The sequence below is a fragment of the Sinocyclocheilus grahami genome, unplaced genomic scaffold (genome assembly GCF_001515645.1).
Source record: "Sinocyclocheilus grahami isolate Dianchi unplaced genomic scaffold, SAMN03320097.WGS_v1.1 scaffold191.1, whole genome shotgun sequence".
Lineage (NCBI taxonomy): Eukaryota > Metazoa > Chordata > Actinopteri > Cypriniformes > Cyprinidae > Sinocyclocheilus > Sinocyclocheilus grahami.
In genome coordinates, this window is record NW_015505370.1 from 2,028,666 (window position 1) to 2,052,629 (window position 23,964).

The following is a 23,964-nucleotide window of genomic DNA, read 5'->3' on the forward strand; positions in this document are numbered from 1 at the left end:
CAGTTTAGTCAGTTTAAATGAGTTATGCATGATTTCATCAAACAATGTCAGGCTTACAGGGATAAACCTAGATAACTCTATCATCTCATGATGCTTATTAAGACATTATTAGGAATTATGGTGTGTCTCTCTCTATCTCTCTCTCAAAAAACAACAACAACCCCCCCCCCCCCCCCATTTACACGGGTCATCCAAACAAGGTCAGAAAATATGGAAATTTGTAAAGTGGAATTCAAATTTTGTCTTCCTGGGCGGGTCGCAAATTAGAGCTTATGTATGAGAAACACTGCAACTGATCAGAGTTCATCAGAATTTTTGGCCATTTAAATATTTGCAGCTGAACCAATTTGCATATTTTTTGCTCAGTTTGGGGCTCTGAATAAACGTCAGGTGTTTTTGTTTTTTCCCCTCCTTGAGCGTGAGCTTCCTATTCTACTATATCATACTATATAATCCATAAAAATCAAACATGATACTCAACAAAATACACACATGCAAACCTTTTTTTATTTATTTATTTTTTTGTCTAAAGGTTCAGTAAACTGTTCCATTTAAAAATTCAATTTATTAGACTTTCTTGACTCTTATTTCATATGTCAGGCTTTACTGGGTTAAACTGTTGTTGCTTCTCAAAATAATGATGAAGCTTTGAAATCAGTTTCTGATGTTATTAGGAGGAGCATACTGATACAGTCAGTCATAAACAGTGTAATAAAAGTGTCATTATTTATTTAGATTTTTCACATAGAACATTGTTAAAAACATTTGTATGGGGAGTTTAGCGCTCTCATCTCCTCCCTCACCCTTCCTCTCTCCTTCACACATCCTCTTCTCTCTCTCTTTCACTCTGAGAGCAACAGCCCTGCACTCCCCTGCCTGCATTATTAATGGGTGGACATTTCTTCTTTCTCTCTCTCTCTCTCTCTGTGTGTGTGTGTGTGTGTGGTGCAGATGACTGAGCTAGCCAGCTGAGACGAGGAGATCAGGACCGCTCTCCTCATATCCCTGCCACCTGCAGCCATGAATGGTAAGAGCTCTGCTTTATATTTCTGTGTGTGTGTGTTTACCCACGTGTCCCAGCCAACAGGATTTGTGTGTGTACACAAAGGACCTTTAGCCTTCTAAATGCACCAGAACATGAGTCTTTCCTATTTATCCTGTCTCGTTCATATTTGTGGTGTGTGTGCAGGTGCTACGCTGCTCTCTCTCACTGCAGCATGCATTGCTCACACACCAGTAGCTCTGACCGTCTGCTTTGATTTCTGCCTGTCAGCAGCCCATCTGTCACACTGACACGTCACTGCTTATTGATGTTGTTTATTTGATAACTGACTTGTGTTTGTTAAAATATACATTTTGAAGATACTTTCTCAGTTTTCTCCGTATTTGTCATTTGAATAGCAGGATCGGGCCACCCTGTAAATTTTCCAAGGGATGTTGTTTATTGAACGATTATGAGTTTTATAAGTTTTCTTCCATTGGAGAATGGTTGTTTTTAATAAAGATGAATGAATGAAAATTAATATGTTAGGATATTGAGACTATTTCAGCCCCAAATGGCTGCTGTCATACACAATTTAAATAAGCATTCAAAAGTCAAATATAACTTAGTGACTGGTAGAAAAAAATGTTTCTGCCTATGTTATGTGAATGAGTGGATATGTTGTGCTCAGCTAATCAAATTGTGAATGTTAAATGGCAGAAAAAACTTGCCAACTTTTGAACTTGGCTCCTCAAATTGTCATTTCATCTTCATTTTGTCATTTAAAATGACAGCTCACTATTAACTTTATTAAAAAAAATGTGTGATTATTCTGTAAAACACAGAAAAAAAGTAAACTTTTTTCATGACAGTTTTTTTTTTATATATATGTGACTTGTTATACAGAAATTAGCAAATGCATGTACAAATAAAAAAAATGCATATGGAATGACATTTTAATAGAATACGTTTAGAGTTTTAAATTAGTAAATTTAAGCTTTGAACTCAAAAGTATAGACTGTCTGCTGCTGCTTAAAGCTGACATAGCTCTTTAATTTCAATAAATATCAGGGTAGGGCTGGGGAATATAGCTAAAGACGCAGTGAAAAGGAATAAACCTTCACAAATTTGCAACGTGTTTTCTAAAAGTTTAAACTGTTCTTGTGTGTAAATCTCTTGTGTGAGACGCGAGTGCAGCAGTCGTATTTGTCCGTCTGGAAAATGTGCAGAATATGCGTTCTGTGTGAATGGCTTGGTTTTCGGTTTTAACCTAATCAAGATCTTCTCCGCATTGAGCTTCTATATTTCTCAAATATTTTGAATGAATAACGCAGCAACTGCGCGTCTCGTGAGCTAGACTAACAAAACATTAAACTACAACGTCACTTGCATCATCACCGCATCTCGTGCTCCACTGATGACGCTCCCTGATGCACGTCCAACATTGGATTGTACTATTTTTGCATTCAAATGCAAATGTTTATTTTAAATTCGACTAATGTTCATTCTTTACTCACAATCTCCTCATCACAGACAGGCACAGCCCTCATGTTCGTGTTTGTGTGTGCTGTCTGCATCACTCATAACACGTGACTATATCGTGCACTATATCGGACATTTTTTATATCATTATCGAAAGTGTACCATCGATAAATATCGATACCGTTTTATCGAACAGGCCTATATCAGGGTGACATTAAGTGCATTTAAAAGCACTTAAAAAGTTACATTTCAGTCTGACTAAAGTAATAATTGTTTTTTGTTTTTTTTAATGTAAACATTTTCATCTTAAATCTTGTTTCAACGCAGTTTGGGTTTTATAAAGTCAGACCTAGACAATGCAAATTGGAATGTGATATAGTGTGACTTCTTTTCTTTTCTTTTTTGTGGCCTTTGCATTGTACACTTGCACCGAAAGACAGAAGTGATGTGCCACATAAATCATTCAAACAGCCTGACTATGCAAAAGCCCACTGTAGCTCAATTATAATAATATAGAGTATTGAATCTGCCTGCATTATTAGTAGTTTATGTTTTTTCTCTCGCCTTCATCCCTCATTCTTTTTGTCTACTTTGCTTTTAAGGTGGTCGGAGTATTTGGGCTATATCCCCAGAGGAGAGGGACAAACATGATCAGAAGTTTGACTCCCTCTCGCCAGTACAGGGCTTTGTTACAGGTATGTAATGGGGAGCCATTGTTAAAATGTATTAAGATGTTAAAAACTTTTTTTGTTATTATAATTATAATATTATTATTTATTTAAACATTTTAATAAGAGATTAATTACTTGAAATTAATTTTATATACAAATTAATTTACATTGTACTACATATTAAATTATTTACCAAAATATTTTATTATTATTTATTTGTTTATTCTTTTTTTTAATATAATTTTTTTGTGTATAGGGGAGAAGGCACGAAACTTCATCATTCAATCAGGGCTTCCCCAGTCTGTGCTAGCTGAGATCTGGTAAGAAATCCTGACCATGTACAAACTAAAAAAAAATAAAAAATTAATTACAAAAAATAAATTGGAGTAGTCTGGCCCTGATTGCTTTGTTTGTGTATGGCAGGGCCCTGGCTGATATGAATAAAGATGGTAGGATGGACCGGCTGGAGTTTTCTATAGCCATGAAGCTGATCAAGATGAAACTGCAGGGACAGAATCTTCCTCCAGCTCTGCCCATCATCATGAAGCAGCCACCTGTGCCAGTTCCAATCATGCCAGCAACACCTTTCGGTACGCTGCCAAACTACACTATAACCAGCTGAGCAACGATCTGAGAGGCCATTGGGATTATAACAGTCTTGCACTGTAGCAAAAATGGGAATTGCTACACAGTTTACTATTGTAACGACAGATTATTAATGTTAATCTAATTGTTATCCTTACTAAGTACCACAATACAGAACAGGACAAATTTTCTCTTTTGTTACCATGACCGGCCGCAGTCACGCATGAATGCCGCTCAAACATCAGTATTCAGTGTTCAGCAATCTGGCCAGCATTGTATGGAGGTCAGTTATGTAGAGGTCATTTAAGCTTTGAAGGTACAATGGCAGTTTAATGTTAAGTTACAACTGGTTTTGGTGGAAAAAGACCCCTTGATTAGCGTTATAAGTAGATTTCAGTTGTAGCCAATGCTACAAAAGTGCAAAATACTGTCACTTCCCCATTTGCTAGGAAAACCTCAATCCTCATGAAAGTCCTTCGTATGACAGCAGGTGCACAGCTTGATGGCCACAAGATACAGTGGAGTCGTAATGTAGAACAGATGGCTGTAACCGCAACCTTCGAAGTGTACAAGAGAAATGTGTCCTCAGCTTTAAGATGTAGCTTTTTTTTTTGATATTTGTAAAAAAAGTTTTGCTAGGGTCAAACTAATGAGGACTTGCTACAAAAAGGAATGGTTTGAAAAACTCTCAAGTAATATATTTAGTGAATGCTCACGTTTTGTTCTCTTATTGTCCATTTGAATTTGCCCTTGTGCTTTTGCAGGAATGGGAACTATGCCAAATGTACCCATGATGCCGAATGTACCCATTCTGACCCCTATACCAATGACCACCATGAGCCCCATGCCGGGCATGACTCCCATGATGGGCACAGGGCTGTCGATGCCAGTGATGCCCACCATCAGCACTCCAGTCCTGCCTAATGGACCTATTGCCATTCTACACCCGACCCCCATCCCTCTCACTTCCAGTAAGAGACACTAAGGTCCACATGCCAGTGAAGCCTGAATCTAGTAAAATTATGCCATTTGTTTTTTGAGATTATGACAGTTCACAGGTTCATTGTGTGTCGGAACACTCCAGGACTTTATTTTGATCAGTACTACTTGGCATTAAACTGTTTAGGATCAGTAAGATTTAAAAATATATATAATTATTCAGCAAGAATGCATTAAACTGCTTATAAGGTAATAGCATAAAAAATTATCATGATACAAAAGAGTTCTATGTCAAATAAATGTTGTTTATTTAAACTTTCTATTCGTCAAAGAACCCTGAACCCTGGTTTCCGCAAAATTATTAAGCAGCGCAACTGTTTTCAACATTGATAATAATAATGTTTCTTACGTAAAATTTATTTAAAATTGTAATAATATTTCACAATGTTACTGTTACTTTTAAAAAATACAGCCTTGGTGTGAGCATAACTTCTTCCAAAAACATAAAAAAATCTTACCAACCCCATACTTTTGAATAATAGTGTTGTGTCATTGTGGATATGTTGTAAAGCCAAGAGTCCCTGTGAATGTACGGTGGGCTAAAGGTGAAATGATACTGATCTCTGTTGCTCTTACTGCAGTCAGCATTTTCTCTGCTTCAGTCTTCCTGTGTTAGCCTGTACCTATAAGACTGAGCTATATGTTGATTTAACCAGCAGCTCTTTATGCCTAAACCCTCTCAAAATGATGACTTTGTGGCTTATATTCTAGTGCATGATGTGTTCCCTCATTAATGGCTTGTACACTCTGTCTCTGCCATTGCGTGCCATTGGCTAAATTTTTCTTTCAAGATGTGTTTGTTGTGTTTTTTCCGTAGCTCTCCCGGTGTTAAGTTCCTTTTCCTCTTCTCCACTGGGCTTCTCTGCCACTCCAATGAACAAGAACCCATCTTTGTTGGACCTGGGCTCGAGCAGGTCAGGAACTTCCACACATGGACCTTTATAGTATATAATTAATCCTCTTGTGTAGGATTACATACATAATAGTATCTGCACACAAAGTGACTTGTGTACTTATGTCTGCAGCTCAAACTCCTCCCCCTCCACATCACTGGCCAGCAACTCTCCTAAGGGCGGCCCTTCTGATTGGGCCGTCCCACAGGCATCACGACTCAAATATAGGCAGCAGTTTAACAGCCTGGACAAGCAAATGATTGGTTATCTAACAGGTACTTAATTATAAATGATTTTCAAAGAATCAAACCGATAATGGGTTTAAAAAAATGGTTGGTTGTCTTACTAGTAGTGTTGCTTTCGTCAACGAAAATTATGACTAAATATAGTCGTCAACGAACCTTTATCACGTGACGAAGACGAAACGAGACGAAAATGCTGGTCATGTGGCGATGACGATAATTAAATGTACAATGCAATATAGTTGACGAATAAAAACGAGACGAAATGTGGCTTGCAAAATAAAAACTATGCTAAAATGTCTCATCATTTTCGTTGACCAAAACGAGACGAAACGAAATGTTATAACGTTATTTTGTCTCGTTATTATTATTATTATTATTATTTTGCAGTATTTCTGTTTCCTGTGTCTCTCTTCAGGGGCTGCATCAGGTCGCACTGCGCAGACGCAGGCGACGTCACTTCCTCAAGCCCCACTCGCGGAATTATTTAGATCAGTGTTTCCCAACTGAAAACTGTCTGTCGAGAGCAGGGGTGCCGTGTAAAAAAAATATATATATATTTTTTTTTTAATTGCTAAAATGTAAAAAAAAAACAGCTATTATAAAATATCCATTTCTAATGCCGCCAATAATTAGAGATGCACAGACATTCCGGCTGCCGAAAATGAGTTCACCGCTCAGGATTCACTTGTGTGTGTGTGTGTGTGTGTGTGTGTATTATCCATAGACTGTATGGTATTATCCCGCTCTGTGTGTGCGTTATCCTGCTCTATGCGCGTATGTGCTCCGCTCAGTCGCTCGCGGCCCATGTGACTGCTCCATTCATATACCGTTCATGCTCATCGGAACACGTGTGTACTTCTAACATGTTTGGTTGATAAAATAAATGTTGTAAATTCAAATCAGAGCGTCTTCCGTGTCTGGAATGGATGTATTCTTGAGTCTATAAGGTAACAATAATATAATAAGATAACCTTGTTTGAAATGGGTTTGGCTAAAATAAAATTTTGGTTTCGTCTATACTACTAGGTACTTATACTATATTGACTGGGTTAAATAGAATTGCATTTCTAAAAAGAGACTAAAATACAATTTTCGTAAAAAAATGACTAAATGTCATCAGTTTTCGTCGACTAAAACTAGACTAAATGTCATCAGTTTTCGTCGACTAAAACTAGACTAAAATGCTCAGACTTTTAGTCGACTAAAACTTGACTAGACTAAAATGAGTATGAACGTGACTAAAACTAATAAAAACTAAAATGGCAGTTTCACACAAAGACTAGACTAAAACTCAAATTAAAACAGGCCGCCAAAAACAACACTACTTACTAGTGTGCAAATAATGGCAAACGGATAGTTCAGCTAGCACTAACATGCTATATGTTCTCTTAATGATGCCTGGGGACAAAACTTTTAAAATTGCACTGTGATTACTGTGATAATCTCGTGATTTGATCAGACTTGATGAAGGTGAGTAGTGCAGTAAGATGGCAATCCACACCCATATGGCTCATCTGCAAAGCAGTTGTCTGTATCACTTACATATCTCATGACAAAGACATACGTACTAGACACTTTCAGGAATGAGGAAGTGGGTAAAACATGACTTTGTGAGGTTTATTTCAAAGGTGTATGGCATTAAGTGTAAGCCCTCTGCCTACATCTCATAGGCAAGCTGTTTTGTTACACGTAATTTGAGAAGGGGTGCTCATTTTTCTGTGTGAGAAGAATTTCTTGATGTTGTAATGCGTTGATGGTTTAGGAGGATTCCAGCATTGTGAATATCAACCAGCTCTAGTCAGACCAGTTATTTTAGTACAGCAACAGTATTTACTAGCTGGTTGTTTAAAAAAAAAAAAAAAAAAAGTCACCATTTATAAAACACAGCAAATAGGCTTTTTTTTTTTCCTTAAAGGAACACTCCACTATTTTTGAAAATAGGCTAATTTTCCAACTCCCCTAGAGTTAAACAGTTGAGTTTTACCGTTTTCGAATCCATTCAGGTCTGGCGGTAGCACTTTTAGCTGTAGCTTAGCATAGATCATTGAATCTAATTAGACCGTTTGCATCTCGCTCAAAAATAACCAAAGAGTTTCTATATTTTTCCTATTTAAAACTTGACTCTTCTGTAGTTACATCGTGTACTAAGACTGACGGAAAATGAAAAGTTGTGATTTTCTAGGCCGATATGGTTAGGAACTATACTCTCAATCTGGTGTAATAATCAAGGAACTTTGCTGCCGTACCATGGGTGCAGCAGGCGCAATGATATTACGCTGCACCTGAAAATAGGCTAACTTCTGTCAACATAACCAACGTGACCACCTGCTTTGCACAGGGAGCGTGCTGGGGACTATTTTCAGGCGCTGCATAATATCATTGCGCCTGCTGCACTTGATCCTGTTCCTTGATTATTATGCCGGAATGAGAGTATAGTTCCTAGCCATATCGGCCTAGAAAATCGCAACTTTTCATTTTCCGTCAGTCTTAGTACACGATGTAACTACAGAAGAGTCAAGTTTTAAATAGGAAAAATATAGAAACTCTTTGGTCATTTTTGAGCAAGATGCTAACGGTCTAATCCGATTCAATGATCTATGCTAAGCTACAGCTAAAAATGCTACCGCCAGACCCGGAGATCGGCTGAATGGATTCGAAAATGGTAAAACTCAACAGTTTAACTCTAGGGGAGTTGGAAAATGAGCCTATTTTCAAAAATAGCGACACACATCTAAAATAAACGTGATTTATTTCCCAGTTGTTTACCTTCACAGACATAACCGACTGTTTTTTGTAACTCGTGTGTTTTTAACGTAAACTTTTGTGTGAATGAGAACTTCGTTTAGTACTCACATGCTGTGAACAGCAGCTTTCTGTCCGTGTGCTTTGGATGTGTGCTCTCAGAAAACCGTATATCAGAAGTTTAAACTCATATGGTTTAAAACGCATTATTTCAGCGCGATAAACATGATAATCAGAAGGTACGAGCTTTAATGGCGCAGCTCTATTCTGGAAAAGGGGGCGGGGAGCAGCAGCTAATTTGCATTTAAAGAGACAGGCACAAAAAACAGCGGGTTTCTGCTTCCACTCAAAACACGCATTTTCAAAATTATATAATAAATTATCTGTGGGGTATTTTGAGCTGAAACTTCACAGACACATTCTGGGGACACCAGAGTCTTATATTACATATTGTAAAAAGGGGCATAATATGTCTCTTTTAAATGTTTTTATCTTGTAAAAATCCTTTTCTGTGAAGATGATAAATAGCATACATTTTATTTTTATTTCTGCAGGTCCTCAAGTGAGAACTGTAATGGCTACAACAATGCTTTCTCAGACTCAGCTAGCTGCCATCTGGTAGGTGTTTGCCCTCCCCAGTACTTGCATAAAGCATTTTTTTTTTTTTAAAGAAATCTTACTCGGGGGAGATTTCACTGCACAAGAGTAGCTTCATGCATGTGATTGCTAATTTATGACAGGCCTAATTTTATGAAATATGTAAAGGTGGGTTCAAAAGACTGCTTTTGAAAATGCTTTTTTTGTGCATTTTTAATGTTTTTTCCCTTTACATATATTTTCTGTTTTAAAAAATGAGTGAAAAAATTAAAGTTATCAAATTTCAGGTTGTATAAAAATTTAGCTTCATGCCTTGATTTAATGACATGTTTTGTATGTTTTTTGTCAGGAATCTTGCTGATGTGGATAAGGATGGTAAATTGAAGGCTGATGAGTTTATTCTTGCCATGCATTTGGTAGACATGGCTAAAATGGGACAGCCACTGCCTATGGCACTCCCTTCAGAGCTGGTGCCCCCATCACTGAGGTAATGCTGACTAGTTTATAACCTGATCTCCGATTGACTGAAAACTTAATCATATACAGAACATTGGTCATGAATGTAAAATATGTTTTAAATTATTACCTGAATTGCTTAAATTGTTTTGTCAATGTTTTTCTCCATAAATATATACCTGTAGGGGGAAGCTTGGTGACTCTGTGAATGGAACCACTCCCTCAATCTATGCAGGCCTGGCTGAGGACCTCTATGAGTCTGAGCCTCCGCAGAAATCAAGGAACAATTGTATGGCTTTACACCACACCCATTATTGCATAATACAGAAATCTATGACTCACTTCTTTTACCAAAAAAAATAAATGTATCGGAGTTTAAACAGATGTGTTCTATTTAGGCACACTGATTGTGTAATATTATTTGATTTGTGAAAGACATGAAACAGTTGGTATAAATAATTTCCTAAATACTGAATAACTCTCATTATGGTGTGCTTACTGACTGTGATTTGCATCCTACTGATTTTAAGAATGTCACATCCCTCCCTCCCCCCCTCAACATTATTTAGACACTCAAGCCATACTTAAAAAATTTATGAATGTTGTATAAATTGGCAAAAAAAAACTGGTATAAAAACATTTCACAAAAAGAAGTGTTTATATTTATCAAATATAATAGCTGCTTGAACATCCCAGTTCATTGTAATAATTTATATATGTGCTCTGTGTATCTAGGGACTTTTGAAGATAAGTTCAAGAAAAATATGGAGATGGGAAATACTGAGCTGGAGAAGCGCCGGCAGGTACTGCTAGAGCAGCAGCGCAGGGAAGAGGAGAGGAGGGCACAGAAGGCCAGAGAGGAGCAGGAGAGAAGAGAGAGGGAGGCACGAGAGTTGGAGCTGAAGAGGAAGAGGGAGGAAGAGCTCAGACTGGAGCGACAGAGAGAACTGGAGAGACAAAGAGAGGAGGAGAGACTTAAAGAGCTGGAGAGGAAGGAGGTGAGAGGATGACCATGTGATAACGTTTCAGGTTCTGACCAAAATATTACATTTCCCAAAAGGTTTGTACAGGTATAAAAGATTCAGGAAAATAATCGATATAAATAAAAACATGAACATTTTTACCGACTACTGCTACGATGTTCCTTACAGGCAGCCAAGAAGGAGCTGGAGCGCCAGCGGCAGCTTGAGTGGGAGAGGAGGAGAAAGCAGGAGGTCCTAAACCAGAAGAGTGAGGAGCAGGAGGAGATCATCAGGCTCCGAGCCAAGAAGAGGAGTCTGGAGATGGAGCTAGAGGCTGTGGTGAGGCTATAGGACATTGTGCTATCAATCACCACATTTCATCTAGACTCATTATGTGGGAAACCAAGCACTTTTAAATTTAACAACACATTTCAATTATGTACAATTATTATAATTCTTCCTTTTTTTTAAATGGTCAGAATGCTTGATAAAAGAGTTCTCTCTTTTTAGGGCAACAAGCAGAAACAAATTTCTGACAAGCTCCGAGATGCTGAAGGCAAAAAGAGAATCCATAAAAATGAGCTGGAAATGATCAACCAGAAAAGAGACTCCTGCATCACAGAAATCAACTCTCTGCAGAAACAGTTAGAGGTCTGACTGCTGCATCCAAAATAGCACACATGAATTATGAATGTGTCTACATGCATTTAAATTAAATCGGTTTATTAATTTATACTGAAATATATACTGAAACTCCACTTATTCTTAATAAATCTCAATTTTAGATGTATATTGCTTCACAAGGGCATAGTAGGAATCATGATGACCTGTATGCGATTTTTGCAGGAATTTAAGAGAAAGTTGGGACAGTCAACCATAGAACAGCAAAAACTCAATGACAGACTCCGCAACCTGAATCTGAACAATCTCCCTAGTAAGACACTTTTGGCCAATTATGTTCCCCCCAAAGTATTGCTATTTTAAACATTTTTTCCCTTTTTGTGATACAAGCATCTGGAATTGTGAAAGACAAATAAAACCTTAAGCATGACTGATGTGTTGAATTGTAAATAATAATAATAAAAAACTTTGTTCCCTGTAATTAAGAGAGCTCCAACAATTTGTATGTATCTGTTTGTTTCTTTTTTTCTTGATGCAGCTGCGACTGTGAAAACTTTACAGAGTAACGTGGAAGAGAAGGATCTTACCTGTCGAAAGCTTAAAGAACAGCTTAATGCTTTGGAAAAGGAGACTGCAGTTAAATTAGCAGATATGGATCAGTATAAGAAAGAAATCCAGGTAAGCCTTTAATACCACTCAGCCATGACTAATAAATGCATGCAATTCATTCAGAGCAGCACAAACTGACCTGTAGGTTTAGCTAGACTAGTTACTGCTGACTGACACAGGACATTTTAACCTGAGTGATAAAAAAATATTTAATTCCCCAGCTGTAGCTATTTAGCATTTCTGTAACAAATCTTTCTTAACCGATCAGTGCTAACAGCATATAGACTGTTCCTGATGGCACTAATGCGAATAACCCCTATGCTTTTGTCCCTGTGTCTTTATCACTAGCTGTAGAGCTTTTCTGTCTGTCTGTCTGTCTACTTGTCTGTCTCTCCCTGGCTTTCGCTGCAGTTTGAGGAAATGGATGACTGCATGCTTAAAGGCCTGCTCTCTTTACTGAGTTGCCTCAGCAATCTCTTCTTCCTTTTGAAGGTCTCTTTTTTTCCCTTTTCCTGCTCACTCTTACTGTAGCAGCTTCATTAGATCGTTACCAAAGGATCTTTACTGCACATATTATCAGGGATGAATTAAAGGCCAAATAAAATTCCATTCACAATGCGTTTAACTTCCATAATGTGACTCATTTCTGGGTGAAACAATTTATTCACAATTTATCAATTATTTTTAAAAAGCGTCAGTTTGGAGCATCTTTTTAGCATCATTGCGATACTGCTATATAGTTTTTATTAATATTTTGAATCAGTTTTTATTTTAAAGTTTTAGTCATTTTGTTGTGTTTTTGTCATTTTTATTAGTTTTTATTTAGTCATTTTCATGTAGTTTGTAAAATTTTATTTTAGTTTCAGTTTTTTAATTCATAAAGTTAAACTAAATGAAAATGAGAAGTTTCATTGGCAATTAGCTGAAATAAAGTTAGTTTTAGTTAACTATAACAGCACTGCTTTAGAGTGCATTCTAGCTTTCAAGTCAGCATGAATCCTTTTATTGTGATGTACTTCTGATTGAATAAGGATATTCAATGAGGAGAAACTAGTTTAAATTGATTTGGAATGTGAAAATTATCCATTGCATACCAGAATGTAGTCAGATGTGTGCAAGTTTGGTAAAAAAAAATTACCTTGTGGTCTTAATGACATTGTCACTTAAGAAGAAAACTTTGTCTTGATTAAAAGTTAAGCTAAAAAGTCAGGTTTCAGTGTTAAGAAAGTAAATTGGGTAAATATTGATTTCAATTTAATCTTAAAGGAACACTCCACTATGTTTGAAAATAGGCTCATTTTCCAACTCCCCTAGAGTTAAACAGTTGAGTTTTACCGTTTTCGAATCCATTCAGCCGATCTCCGGGTCTGGCGGTAGCACTTTTAGCTGTAGCTTAGCATAGATCATTGAATCTGATTAGACCGTTAGTAGGGATGCACGATATATCGGCCACCATATCGGTATCGGCCGATAAATGGTCATTTTTTCTGTTATCGGTATCGGCCCAATAAGAAAATTTGGCCGATATCTTAAAGCCGATAAATAATGCATTATTTCCTTCAGAGACACTTCAGATGCGCGCTGTTCGTTTGCAGCCTTTTGTGCAATTGTACGTTGTAATATTGTGTTTATATATGATGTATATCTGATTTATCTCATATAGAATGCGTTTGGTTAAGTTAAAAGAGCGCTTCAGTTTACCAGTGATAAACTCAAACAGCAGTGCACAACATTATAACTATGATTGGGAATGTCGTGTATATAACATTCTAATGAGAAAATTATTATAATAAAACATTGTGAATTCTATGGGTTTAGTTGCCGTGTTTCAGCGCGACTATAGCACGCAATAACTGCATCATTTTGAACATATATAAGTTGTAATATTATGTTTATGTTGAATTAACATCAATCTCAGGATGCATTTCCTTTAATTAAATAAACTGCCAGCAAAACGCTTCAGTTTACCGTATTCATTCAGCTCTTCAGCTTCAGCACGCGCAGCTCAAATGGCTGCTATTTAAAACAGTGGTATTAATTTGTTACTTTTTCAAAATCATTGATACATTATTAATAATAACAACCACTTGTATTTTTCTATTATTATTTTCATCAGCAATATGGTTTAGTAATTAAAATCATTTAATTATTGTCCGTGCAGAGGCTATTCCGTTTTATTGATCTATGGCGCATTCATTTTGATTCTTTACACGTGTAATGATGTCCAATGACTTGTTTGCATTATTTATGCATTATTTTATCTGTAAGACTTTTTTATGACTAAATTTGGTAATGGGAGAGTAAAATTATTTTTAAAACCTACACCATTCAAACTAGGCTGCTTATGTTGAAGTGTTCGGGATGTGGTTTTTAATGATGAGACCTTTTTTGTAATCAGGCTCTCAAAAAGTATATTAAAAATTTGGATATACATTTATCGGCCAACATATCGGTTATCGGCTTTCAAAAATAAAGGGTTATCGGTATCGGCCAAAATTTTCATATCGGTGCATCCCTAACCGTTAGCATCTTGCTCAAAAATGACCAAAGAGTTTCTATATTTTTCCTATTTAAAACTTGACTCTTCTGTAGTTACATCGTGTACTAAGACCGACTGAAAATGAAAAGTGATTTTCTAGGCCGAAAAATAGTCCCAGCTAGGTAACTTCCAATAAGCCTATTTTCAGGCGCTGCGTAATATCATTGCGCCTGCTGCACCCATGGTACGGCAGCAAAGTTCCTTGATTATTAGGCCGTAATGAGTATAGTTCTTAGCCATATCGGCCTAGAAAATCGCAACTTTTCATTTTCTGTCAGTCTTAGTACACAATGTAACTGCAGAAGAGTCAAGTTTTAAATAGGAAAAATATAGAAACCCTTTGGTCATTTTTGAGCGAGATGCTAACGGTCTAATCAGATTCAATGATCTATACTAAGCTACAGCTCAAAGTGCTACCGCCAGACCCGGAGATCGGCTGAATGGATTCGAAAATAGTCAAACTCAACTGTTTAACTCTAGGGGAGTTGGAAAATGAGCCCATTTTCAAAAATAGTGGAGTGTTCCTTTAAGGTTGTTTTGGGTCTCTGCTACAATGGAGTATTATTGAGTTCAGTGTGCCATAATCTTGTGGTTTGTTAATTAGGATCTCCGAGAGAGCCAGAGGATGCAACAGTCTGATTTGGAAAAACTACGCACCATTAAGGAAGAAAAAATCATAGAGCTAAAGAAACGCAAGCAGGAGGAACTGGAAAAGAAGAGGAGAGAAGAGGAAGAGCAAAAGTAAGAGAATCTTTCCTGTACACTCACACTTACATGGAAGAATTCAGGATTTCACAAGCAAAAATTCTTTCCCTTTACAGACGCATCAAACTGGAGAAGGAGCAGCAGTGGCAGGAGAAACTGCGGCGTGAAGAGGAGGAGAAACAGAGGAAAATACAGGAGGAAAGAGAAGCCAAACTTCGTGAGGAGGAGGAGAAGGAGAGACAAGCTCGTTTACAGGCCGCTAGAGAACAAGCGGAAAGGGAGTGCAAAACCCGGGAGGAGGAGGAGAGGAGGCGCAGGGAGGAGGAGGAGGAAGAAAGGAGAGAACAAGAGAGACGCAGACTTGAGGAGAAAAGGAGGCAGGAGGAGGAAGAGGACCGCAGGCGGCGAGATGAGGAAAGGAGGAAACTGGAGGAGGAGAGGAGAAAACTGGAGGAAGAACGGAGAAAACTGGAGGAGGAAAGGAGGCGGCAGGAGGAGTTAAGATTGGAGGAGGAGCGGAGAAGAGCAGAGGAGGAGAGACGGGAAGAGGAGAGAAGAAGGGAGCGTGAGGAGGAGGAGAGGAGGCGACACCGTGCACAGGAGGCTGCCATGAGAGATGCAGAGGAGAGAAAAAGAAAAGAGGAGGACCGGAAAAGGCAGGAAGAGGAGGACAGGAGGCGTCGGGAGGAGGAGCAAAGGAAACAGGATGAGGAGAGGAAGAAGAAACAGCAAGAGGAAGAGGCTGCAGCCACAAGACTGAGAGACGATGAACAGAACAAGAAGAACACTGTTAAATCAGACATTGTTGCTGCTCTTCTGCGCGGCTTGGAGGAGAGGAAAGGTAAGAAAAAGTGTACCGTAAGTTTTAAAATCAACTCGCATGGCATAGTTATTTTCAGAAATGATTGGAATGAATGAAAGTATCCTCATGATTTCAGGCGGCAGACATCCTCTTGGCACACAGCACAGGAGATCAGCGGCACTGACAACGTTTAAAGCCCTCTACCCCTTCACTGCCAGAAACGATGAGGAGCTTTCCTTCGAAAGCGATGACCTGATTGAGGTCAGTTTGAGAGCAAATCTCACAAAACCTGCCAGTGGTCGTACATTTTAGGACATCCTCAGACCTCAGTCATATGACAAAAAGATATCATGCCTCAGGCTGAAAGACTTCAGGTGTCATACGTCAGGTGTCAGGTCTCGTGCAATTAGGCATCAGGCAAAACGGCCTTAGACAAAAGGGCATCAGACACAAGGGCATCGGGCAAAATGGACTCGAAACCCTGATAATATTCACGGCTGTAAGTTCTTTTTTTTTTTTTTCATTTAGGGGTAAAAAGAAGTTCAAAATATGGGATCAGTGCTACAGTAAGCGAACATCCCAGCACCATGCACGCTTCAGAGAGCGGAGTTTAGAAGAATATGTAATTATGTGCTATGAGCTTTCCTCTTGATTACGAAATAAACACTTATAACAAAATGACAGCTGCAAGAGGCAGTTAAGAAAACATCTGATCATCATAGTGACACCAGCTCTGCAATCGGCACTCCAGGAATTCACGTCACGTTTAAGCATATTTATATAGCAATTTATACAATAGATTACTTCAAAGTAGCTGCTTTTAAACATGAAGAAACAGTGACAGTATCACTTTCATTTGGAACTTTTTCAGTATATATTCTATTACATTGGAACCTAGATTTAACATTTTATAAATTTGTAATATGACAGTACAAATAAAATTTGTGAATGATACAAATTTACAAAATTCAAAAGTCTTCAGCATCACCTGTCTCAATCTGTACCACTTCTAAACCGCGTGCATGTGATGTCACATTGAGGCGGGGCAATGCTAAACTTACACCTGAGACCTGACGTTGTTTTTCCTGAGACCTGAAGCCTTTCACTCTGAGGCACGATACCGTTTAGTTCAATGGCTGAAAAACAATATTACTATTTTACTGTATTTTTGATATAGCTTGGTGTCCATAAGAGACTTCTATCAAAAACATTAAAAAAATGTTACGGAACCCCAAACTTTTTAACATATACTGTGTGTGTGTATATATATATATATATATATATATATATATATACACACACACACATTCTGATAGCATATGTCTGTTATTTATTTATATTTTCATAATCATTTTTTATTTATTTATTTTTTAACACGTTCAATGTTAAAAGTGATTGTGGGAACAGCACAGGGTTCAAGTTTACTCAGCTGGATTTCTGTTTGTTTAGGTGGATGAGAGCATAGAACGAGAGCAGGGCTGGCTGTACGGCAGTCGGCAGGGGAAGATGGGCTGGTTCCCTGAGAGCTATGTGGAGAAGCAGGCCAAATCTGAGACTCCACTCGTGGCCAAACAAGCCCTAAAGCCACAGGTCTCCATCTCTGTCAGGTGTGATCTCCAATCTGACTACCTCATACTTTTCAAATGCTTCATTTACACCTCTTGCACAATCATTTGTACAAGCTTTCCCAATCTGCACTAACAGACAAAGTGCATGTGGGTACAGAGCCATCACAGAAAACATTCACAGCTACAAACTGCATGTCTTTCATGTGAAACAAGCAAAATGCATTTTGAGGACAAGTCCGAATGTATAAACGATTTTTCACATCAAGTCTAATGCAATGTTTTTGTTATTCTCTGATTAAAAAAAAAATACAAATGGAAAAAAATTATATTAATATTAGGGCTTTTTTTGAAAGAGTTCATAAAGATGCACTGTTTCGTTTCAAATCTTGAGCATGATGGTAGAACATGTAGAATATTCTAAAACACCTTCTTCACCAGCAAACTGAGTGACGGAGCGAGTGGATCACGGCTGAACTCCGCTTTCACCCCCACTCATGCCACAGGCTCCGCCTCTTCCAACCATGGTCAGGTATGCAAGATTCCTTGAGAATAACCACATAGTGTTTATGTAAGCTACAACTTCCTTGTGGTAAAATGCAATGACATTTGCTGCATGGTTTCAGGTGGTGGGGAATGTGCAAGCTCAAGCTCTGTGCTCATGGACTGCAAAGACTGACAACCATCTCAACTTCTCCAAAGATGATGTGATCACAGTTCTGGAGCAGCAGGAGAACTGGTGGCTTGGAGAGCTCAGTGGGGTTCAGGGGTGGTTCCCCAAAACCTATGTTACAGTGCTGAGCGCCAGCGATGCACAAGCAGAGTAAATACACACACCGTGCTGAAGTGCTTTAATATCAATAATAACAATGCTGAAGTGGTTGTGACCAAAATAGATAGAGTGTGTAGCTGTGAGTGTTACATGTACTTTGTCTGTGAAAGTGTTAATGTGAAATGGTATTTTCAAACTAAACCAAGTAATTCTTTGCATACTAAAACTCACTGGTGTACTGAGGTGCAGATGTTCCTGCAAAGAGACTAATTCTGATGTTGTGTCATTTTACTTTCTGTGTTTGAGGTTGTTGTTCATTTGGCATTGAACAGCTTTGTCCTGAAACACTTTAATCATCTTGTTTGGTGCTTGTTTAAGGTTTAATTTTTTCCCCCATAGTTCCGCTGAAGGATCTGATACAGCAGAAGGATCCAGCTATGAAGGTAAGAAAAAACAGATTTGGTTTTTCCACCAGGACCCTAAAGCAGTTTGTGATTTAAGAACAGCTTCCTTTTACAGCAAGAAAAGATATCTTTGGTGCTAGATTGCAAATGAACAACATATTAAAAGACATTTGCGATTATTAATTCAGGAACTTCAACGGCATGTAGTTTTGTGCCTCCCTAAAATTTACAGTATGGAGGTCGCTCTCAACTGTTATTGCATTTTGTTCGATTATTAGTTAATATAAAGTTTAGAGTTCGGTAAGATCCTCTCCACTGCATTTATTTGATCAAAAACACTAATATCTCAAAATATTACTACAATTTAAAATAACTGTTTTCTGTTTTAATATGTTTTAAAATGTCATTTATTCCTGTGATGGCAAAGCTGAATTTACAGCATCATTAATCCAGTCTTCAGTGTCACATGATCCTTCAGAAATCATTTTAATATGCTGATTTGGTGCTCAAGAAACATTTCTTATCGGTGTTGAAATCAGTTGTACTTTTGGGAAATATTTTTCTGGATTTTTGTGAAGAATAGAAAGTTCAAAAGATTTTTTTTTTTTGTAAATAGTAAAGAATTTATAATGTTATAAAAGATTGCTGTCATTTGTGATCAATTTAATGCATCCTTGCTGAGTAAAAGTATTAATTTATTGCTTATATTCTGACCTGAAACTTTTGAACAGTAGTGTAATTAGTTATCTGATAATTAGTTGTTTAGTGTGATTAAACCGTCCTTGTGGGTGACCCAAACTTTTATTTCCCCTGTGTGTGTGTGTGCGTGCGCGCGCGCGTGTGTGTGTGTGTGTGTGTATATATATACAATATATAAATTTCAAGTATATTTTGTGTCTGTTATGCCTGTGAAGACATCACATATTAATCTCTTGACATCAGTATTGTCCTTGTGTTCCAAGTTACCCTGAACCGTGTTTGTATGTTGATCCTGTCATCAGAATATGTGGCGCTGTACACTTACGAGAGCCCTGAGCCTGGAGACCTGACCTTCACCGAGGGAGACACCATCCTGGTATCAGAGAGAGAAGGGGAGTGGTGGAGAGGCAGCATCGGAGACAGATCAGGAGTCTTCCCCTCCAATTACGTCAAGCCAAAAGAGACTGATGTAATTTTATTTTTGTATTTAAGGATACTGGCATTCATACATGTTGTTGTTGTTGTTGTTTTATGATAACAACTATTTTTTCCCCTTATTAGACGTCAAGTCTCTCTGGTAAACTTGGAATGCCTGGAAAGAAACCAGGTAAGTAACAACATCAAGTTATATGACAAAATTAAATTGCTGTATTTAATCATAGATATTTAAACCTATAACATGTTATTTTGTTTGCAGAAGTGGCCCAGGTGACCACTGCGCACACAGCTGCAGGTGCAGAGCAGTTGAATCTAGCCCCAGGACAGCTCATCCTCATCCTCACCAAGAACCCCTCCGGCTGGTGGCTTGGAGAACTGCAGGTAAGTGAACTGTTTATGCTTAAGCACCTTAAATGAGCCATTACCTCCACTTACGTTAATCAAGGAACTAAAAAAATACAGTTTGAGTAGTTTTACAGACTTTTTCCATGTATTCCATCATATGGCCCATATTATTTACAATATGGATATATTGGTATATATTGGTTATGATATATTGGTGTATATCAGTTATTATCTGATTTTTAATTTACTGTCAATAGTTATATCTGGAATTATACACACAATAATTGATGATTAATTATTTTTATGTTATGGCCGGTAATCAATAGTTAATCAAATTATACACTGTTTTGTCAAAATAAATTCAAAATTAAAATAATATGATAAAAATGTGTGTTTAAAAATATTCTTAATACAGTATATTTTACAGTATAAAATAATTATAAAAATTAAAAAATTGATAAAAATGTATGTATATATCTTTATTAATTTTTTAGACAAAATTGTATAGAATTTTAATATTGTCCTTAACATGAAAATAATTATCAGCCTGTTGGTATCGCTCAGAATATTAAAACTGCTGCATCCCTAATGTGTATTAAGTATATTTTTTATCATTTTAAATGATGGATATCTCCACCTGTAACATGTATTTTATATACTTCCACAAACAAAATAATATTAATCTAATTTCACAGAGAGATGGATGGATGGATAGATAGATAAACAAAAAATTCAAAATAGCTGTATAGTTTTTTTGTTTGTGTCCTCAGGCCAGGGGGAAGAAACGTCAGAAGGGCTGGTTCCCTGCTTCACACGTCAAGCTTCTGGGCTCAAACAGCGGCAAATCTACACCTGCATCTGCGGCTGGTAAGAAACAGCACAAGTTTCCAGGGTTGATGATTTGTGTTGTTTTTTAATCTCTCTTCATCGCTCTCCCTGTCTTTTCTCACTCTAGTCGGCCAAGTCATCGCCATATACGACTACACTGGAGCGAATGAGGACGAGCTGAGCTTCTCAAAGAGTCAAGTTATCAACGTGCTGGACAAAAGTGATCCTGACTGGTGGAAAGGAGAGCTCAATGGGGTCACAGGCTTGATTCCTACCAACTATGTGAAAATGACCACCTCTGATTCTGACCCCAGTCAGCAGTGTAAGTAGAGACCCATAAACAGACTAGTCTATTTTGGTTCTGTGTTTTTTTTTTTTCATCATTATGCCGGTTTTTGGTTGTGTTTACAACTATAAAATTTGCTTTAAGAGTCTAACTTATTTTCAAAGTTAAATTGGTTTCAGATTATTTAAAGAGAAAATTGTTGCAGTCTATGCTCCTTGAATGTGGGTGTTAATTATTTGTATTTATGAGTGTATTACAATTTCATTACATTATTATGATGACATTTTTATCCATATTTAAAATATGATCAATATTTAGTGTTATTTCATGGTGCCTTTTTTGGTTCGTTTTATTTTTGCCGTTATAATGGAAAGGGTATTTCCAATCTTGTACAGTTGTATGTGTAGAATCTAATCTAATCTTAGACTTTTCTTCTCCTCCTCCATATTTAGCCACACGTTTATTTCTCACAATTTTTTCCCCTTCGACTTTGTTCTTCTCATTTGTGTCCTTCTCTGTAGGGTGGTAACACCTTTCCTTTTCTTCATCCATAAGAGACCCACTATCCCCCTCTCACAGTGGAGGTGGTCGTGCTGAAACCACCATTTACTCACCCAATCACCCTCCTGCATCTTTCCTCACCAGTCTCATTTCTTTTAAACTTAAACCAGGCTTTTAATTGACTGGTAGTCTGGACCGATCTTAACTGATTAGTACGGGCTTAGGGAATCTTTCTATGGTTTTCCTTTTTTGAATTCTCTTACATTTTTGTTTGCTTGAAGTTCCTTTAAAGGTGGCAGCTTCTTTTATATGGTCATTTTGGGACGGTGAGACTTCACAGTAAAGCTGTTGCTCCTCAGTTTGGTCATTTTCAGAGACGTTACATTTTAAGGGATGTTACAAAGTGTGAAACTGCCTCAGTATGTCATCACAATCACAGTAATTATACACTTTACATAAATACGCTGGCTATAATTCAACTTTAAACTTCGTATTATTAGTCTCTGGTTATTGAAGGCACTTCTTGAGGCAGTTTCACCTTGAATTTTAGATGCTTTTCACTCTTTTGCTTCCATTTATTCAGTCAGTCCCATCAGTTTGTTCAGCAGAAATCAATGTAAGAACTAAAACAAAGGACAACTTGTATTACTGTCTGTGCTGTATTTGGAAATATAGTTCTGCTGATGCTATTTTAAGCACAATGCTTTGGCCTTAGGTGGTATTGTTACAGATTTACTGCGTTTTATGCAATGTTTGTGCATGACTCGCTTCTGTATAAACAGATTTGTTAGTGTTATATGGGGAAACTATGCAAATAGTTTAACTTGTGGACAAATGTTTGCCTTAATATCATTTTATTGGATGTTGTTTGTAATCCTTATAAAATATCTCAAATACTTGGATCTTGTACTTATTTGATTTGAAGAAATCAAGAGATTAAAGTCTTTTGGAAAAAACGAACGTCGTTCCTTTTTAATTTTTGTAACATAAATTAAAAAAAGTTCAATTAAGTTCAGTGCCAAAAAAAACACACTTTCAGATATGCATTTTAAAAACAAAAAGCCCATAAATATTCAAATGATCATCTACAGTAAAATATAACAATTAAAGTTTGATCGTTATTAATATTTAAATATTTAGTTAGTGTCTCATATTGGACTACCTTTCATGAACTTCCGGTGACTTTCTGACAGTATTCCTCTAGCTAATCTTCACTGCCATCTAGTTATGTTTGTCCTGCAGTTGTATTATGGGTGAAAACAGAATGAATAATCCTGCATGCTTGCCGTGTTCATCACAGTAAATGAGCCGGTTTACAAAGCACAGCTCATAAAAATGAGTGATTATTCAGGGGGTAAACTGCTGTTTTTACGGCTATGGGATGTGGACGATGAAGGCAGCCCGGATGGTCAAACGGACAGACCATCAGCAGGTAAGGATTCATGCTGGAGCGGTTTGAAGTGTCGTCAACAAATTTTCATTATCCTGCTTTTGAGTGTGCTTCAGTGTGTTAGGACTAAGGTTGTTGAAGGATCCCAAGAAGCTGTCAATGTGTGTGTGTTTTGTTGCTTATATGGGCTTCGAGCGTCTGGGTGAGTTCACCTGTACCGTTTTCTTGTAGGGTGCACTGACCTGAGCACTCTGGATTCAATGAGCCCGCAGGAGAGGAAACGGCAAGGATACATCCATGAGCTCATTGAGACAGAGGAGAAATACATTGAAGATCTACAGCTGGTTCTAGAGGTACACAGTCACAGATCACCTAATTCACATTCATTTATTTATTTAGCAGACCGTTTTATTCAAATCAACTTGGCAATATGAAAATCACAAGCAATTTACATTAAAGGTGCCAACCGTTTTAATGGTACCACAATACCAAGATGAGTAATCCAAAATAATGCAAGGCTAAATTTGACATTCATTTAATTTTTTTATTTTATATAATTTTAGTATGTTATTAAATGAAAGTTAATATTTTCAGTTGACTCATAATTGTATTTAATTACATAAATATAAATGATATTAAGCTTTTTTGCAGTATTCAGTATGACATGAATTTTTGAAAGTACAAATATCCCAAGTAGTGTAATAATAATATAGTAAAATAATATAATACTTATATAGAATTAATAAAATACTTTTATTACTTTGCAAAACTGTAGATTTGGAAGCTCATAGTGCTTTTTGTAAATTAATCTGTATCATATTTAATTTAATTGTTATATATATATAT

General features: G+C 37.2%; 1 protein-coding gene across 4 annotated transcripts in view; it reads left to right on the top strand.

Moving 5' to 3' along the window:
* The first annotated feature begins 927 nt into the window (after positions 1-927).
* LOC107594821 (intersectin-2-like) overlaps positions 928-23,964 on the top strand; it is a 28,043-nt gene continuing 5,006 nt past the window's right edge. The window contains exons 1-28 of one of the 4 annotated variants that reach the window (XM_016285029.1): positions 928-1,027; positions 3,067-3,159; positions 3,392-3,455; positions 3,559-3,725; positions 4,485-4,691; positions 5,537-5,633; positions 5,745-5,887; positions 9,154-9,217; positions 9,546-9,683; positions 9,838-9,941; positions 10,388-10,650; positions 10,804-10,953; positions 11,125-11,265; positions 11,461-11,548; positions 11,774-11,913; positions 14,988-15,124; positions 15,205-15,929; positions 16,027-16,151; positions 17,340-17,497; positions 17,897-17,987; positions 18,082-18,278; positions 18,627-18,670; positions 19,594-19,799; positions 19,892-19,937; positions 20,028-20,149; positions 20,884-20,980; positions 21,069-21,263; positions 23,350-23,471. In XM_016285029.1, coding sequence (XP_016140515.1) covers positions 1,021-1,027; positions 3,067-3,159; positions 3,392-3,455; positions 3,559-3,725; positions 4,485-4,691; positions 5,537-5,633; positions 5,745-5,887; positions 9,154-9,217; positions 9,546-9,683; positions 9,838-9,941; positions 10,388-10,650; positions 10,804-10,953; positions 11,125-11,265; positions 11,461-11,548; positions 11,774-11,913; positions 14,988-15,124; positions 15,205-15,929; positions 16,027-16,151; positions 17,340-17,497; positions 17,897-17,987; positions 18,082-18,278; positions 18,627-18,670; positions 19,594-19,799; positions 19,892-19,937; positions 20,028-20,149; positions 20,884-20,980; positions 21,069-21,263; positions 23,350-23,471 — 4,131 coding nt within the window. In that variant the 5' untranslated portion in view covers positions 928-1,020. The remainder of the gene's footprint in view (positions 1,028-3,066; positions 3,160-3,391; positions 3,456-3,558; positions 3,726-4,484; positions 4,692-5,536; positions 5,634-5,744; positions 5,888-9,153; positions 9,218-9,545; positions 9,684-9,837; positions 9,942-10,387; positions 10,651-10,803; positions 10,954-11,124; positions 11,266-11,460; positions 11,549-11,773; positions 11,914-14,987; positions 15,125-15,204; positions 15,930-16,026; positions 16,152-17,339; positions 17,498-17,896; positions 17,988-18,081; positions 18,279-18,626; positions 18,671-19,593; positions 19,800-19,891; positions 19,938-20,027; positions 20,150-20,883; positions 20,981-21,068; positions 21,264-23,349; positions 23,472-23,964) is intronic. The other 3 variants (XM_016285030.1, XM_016285031.1, XM_016285032.1) reach the window with 3 other exon arrangements.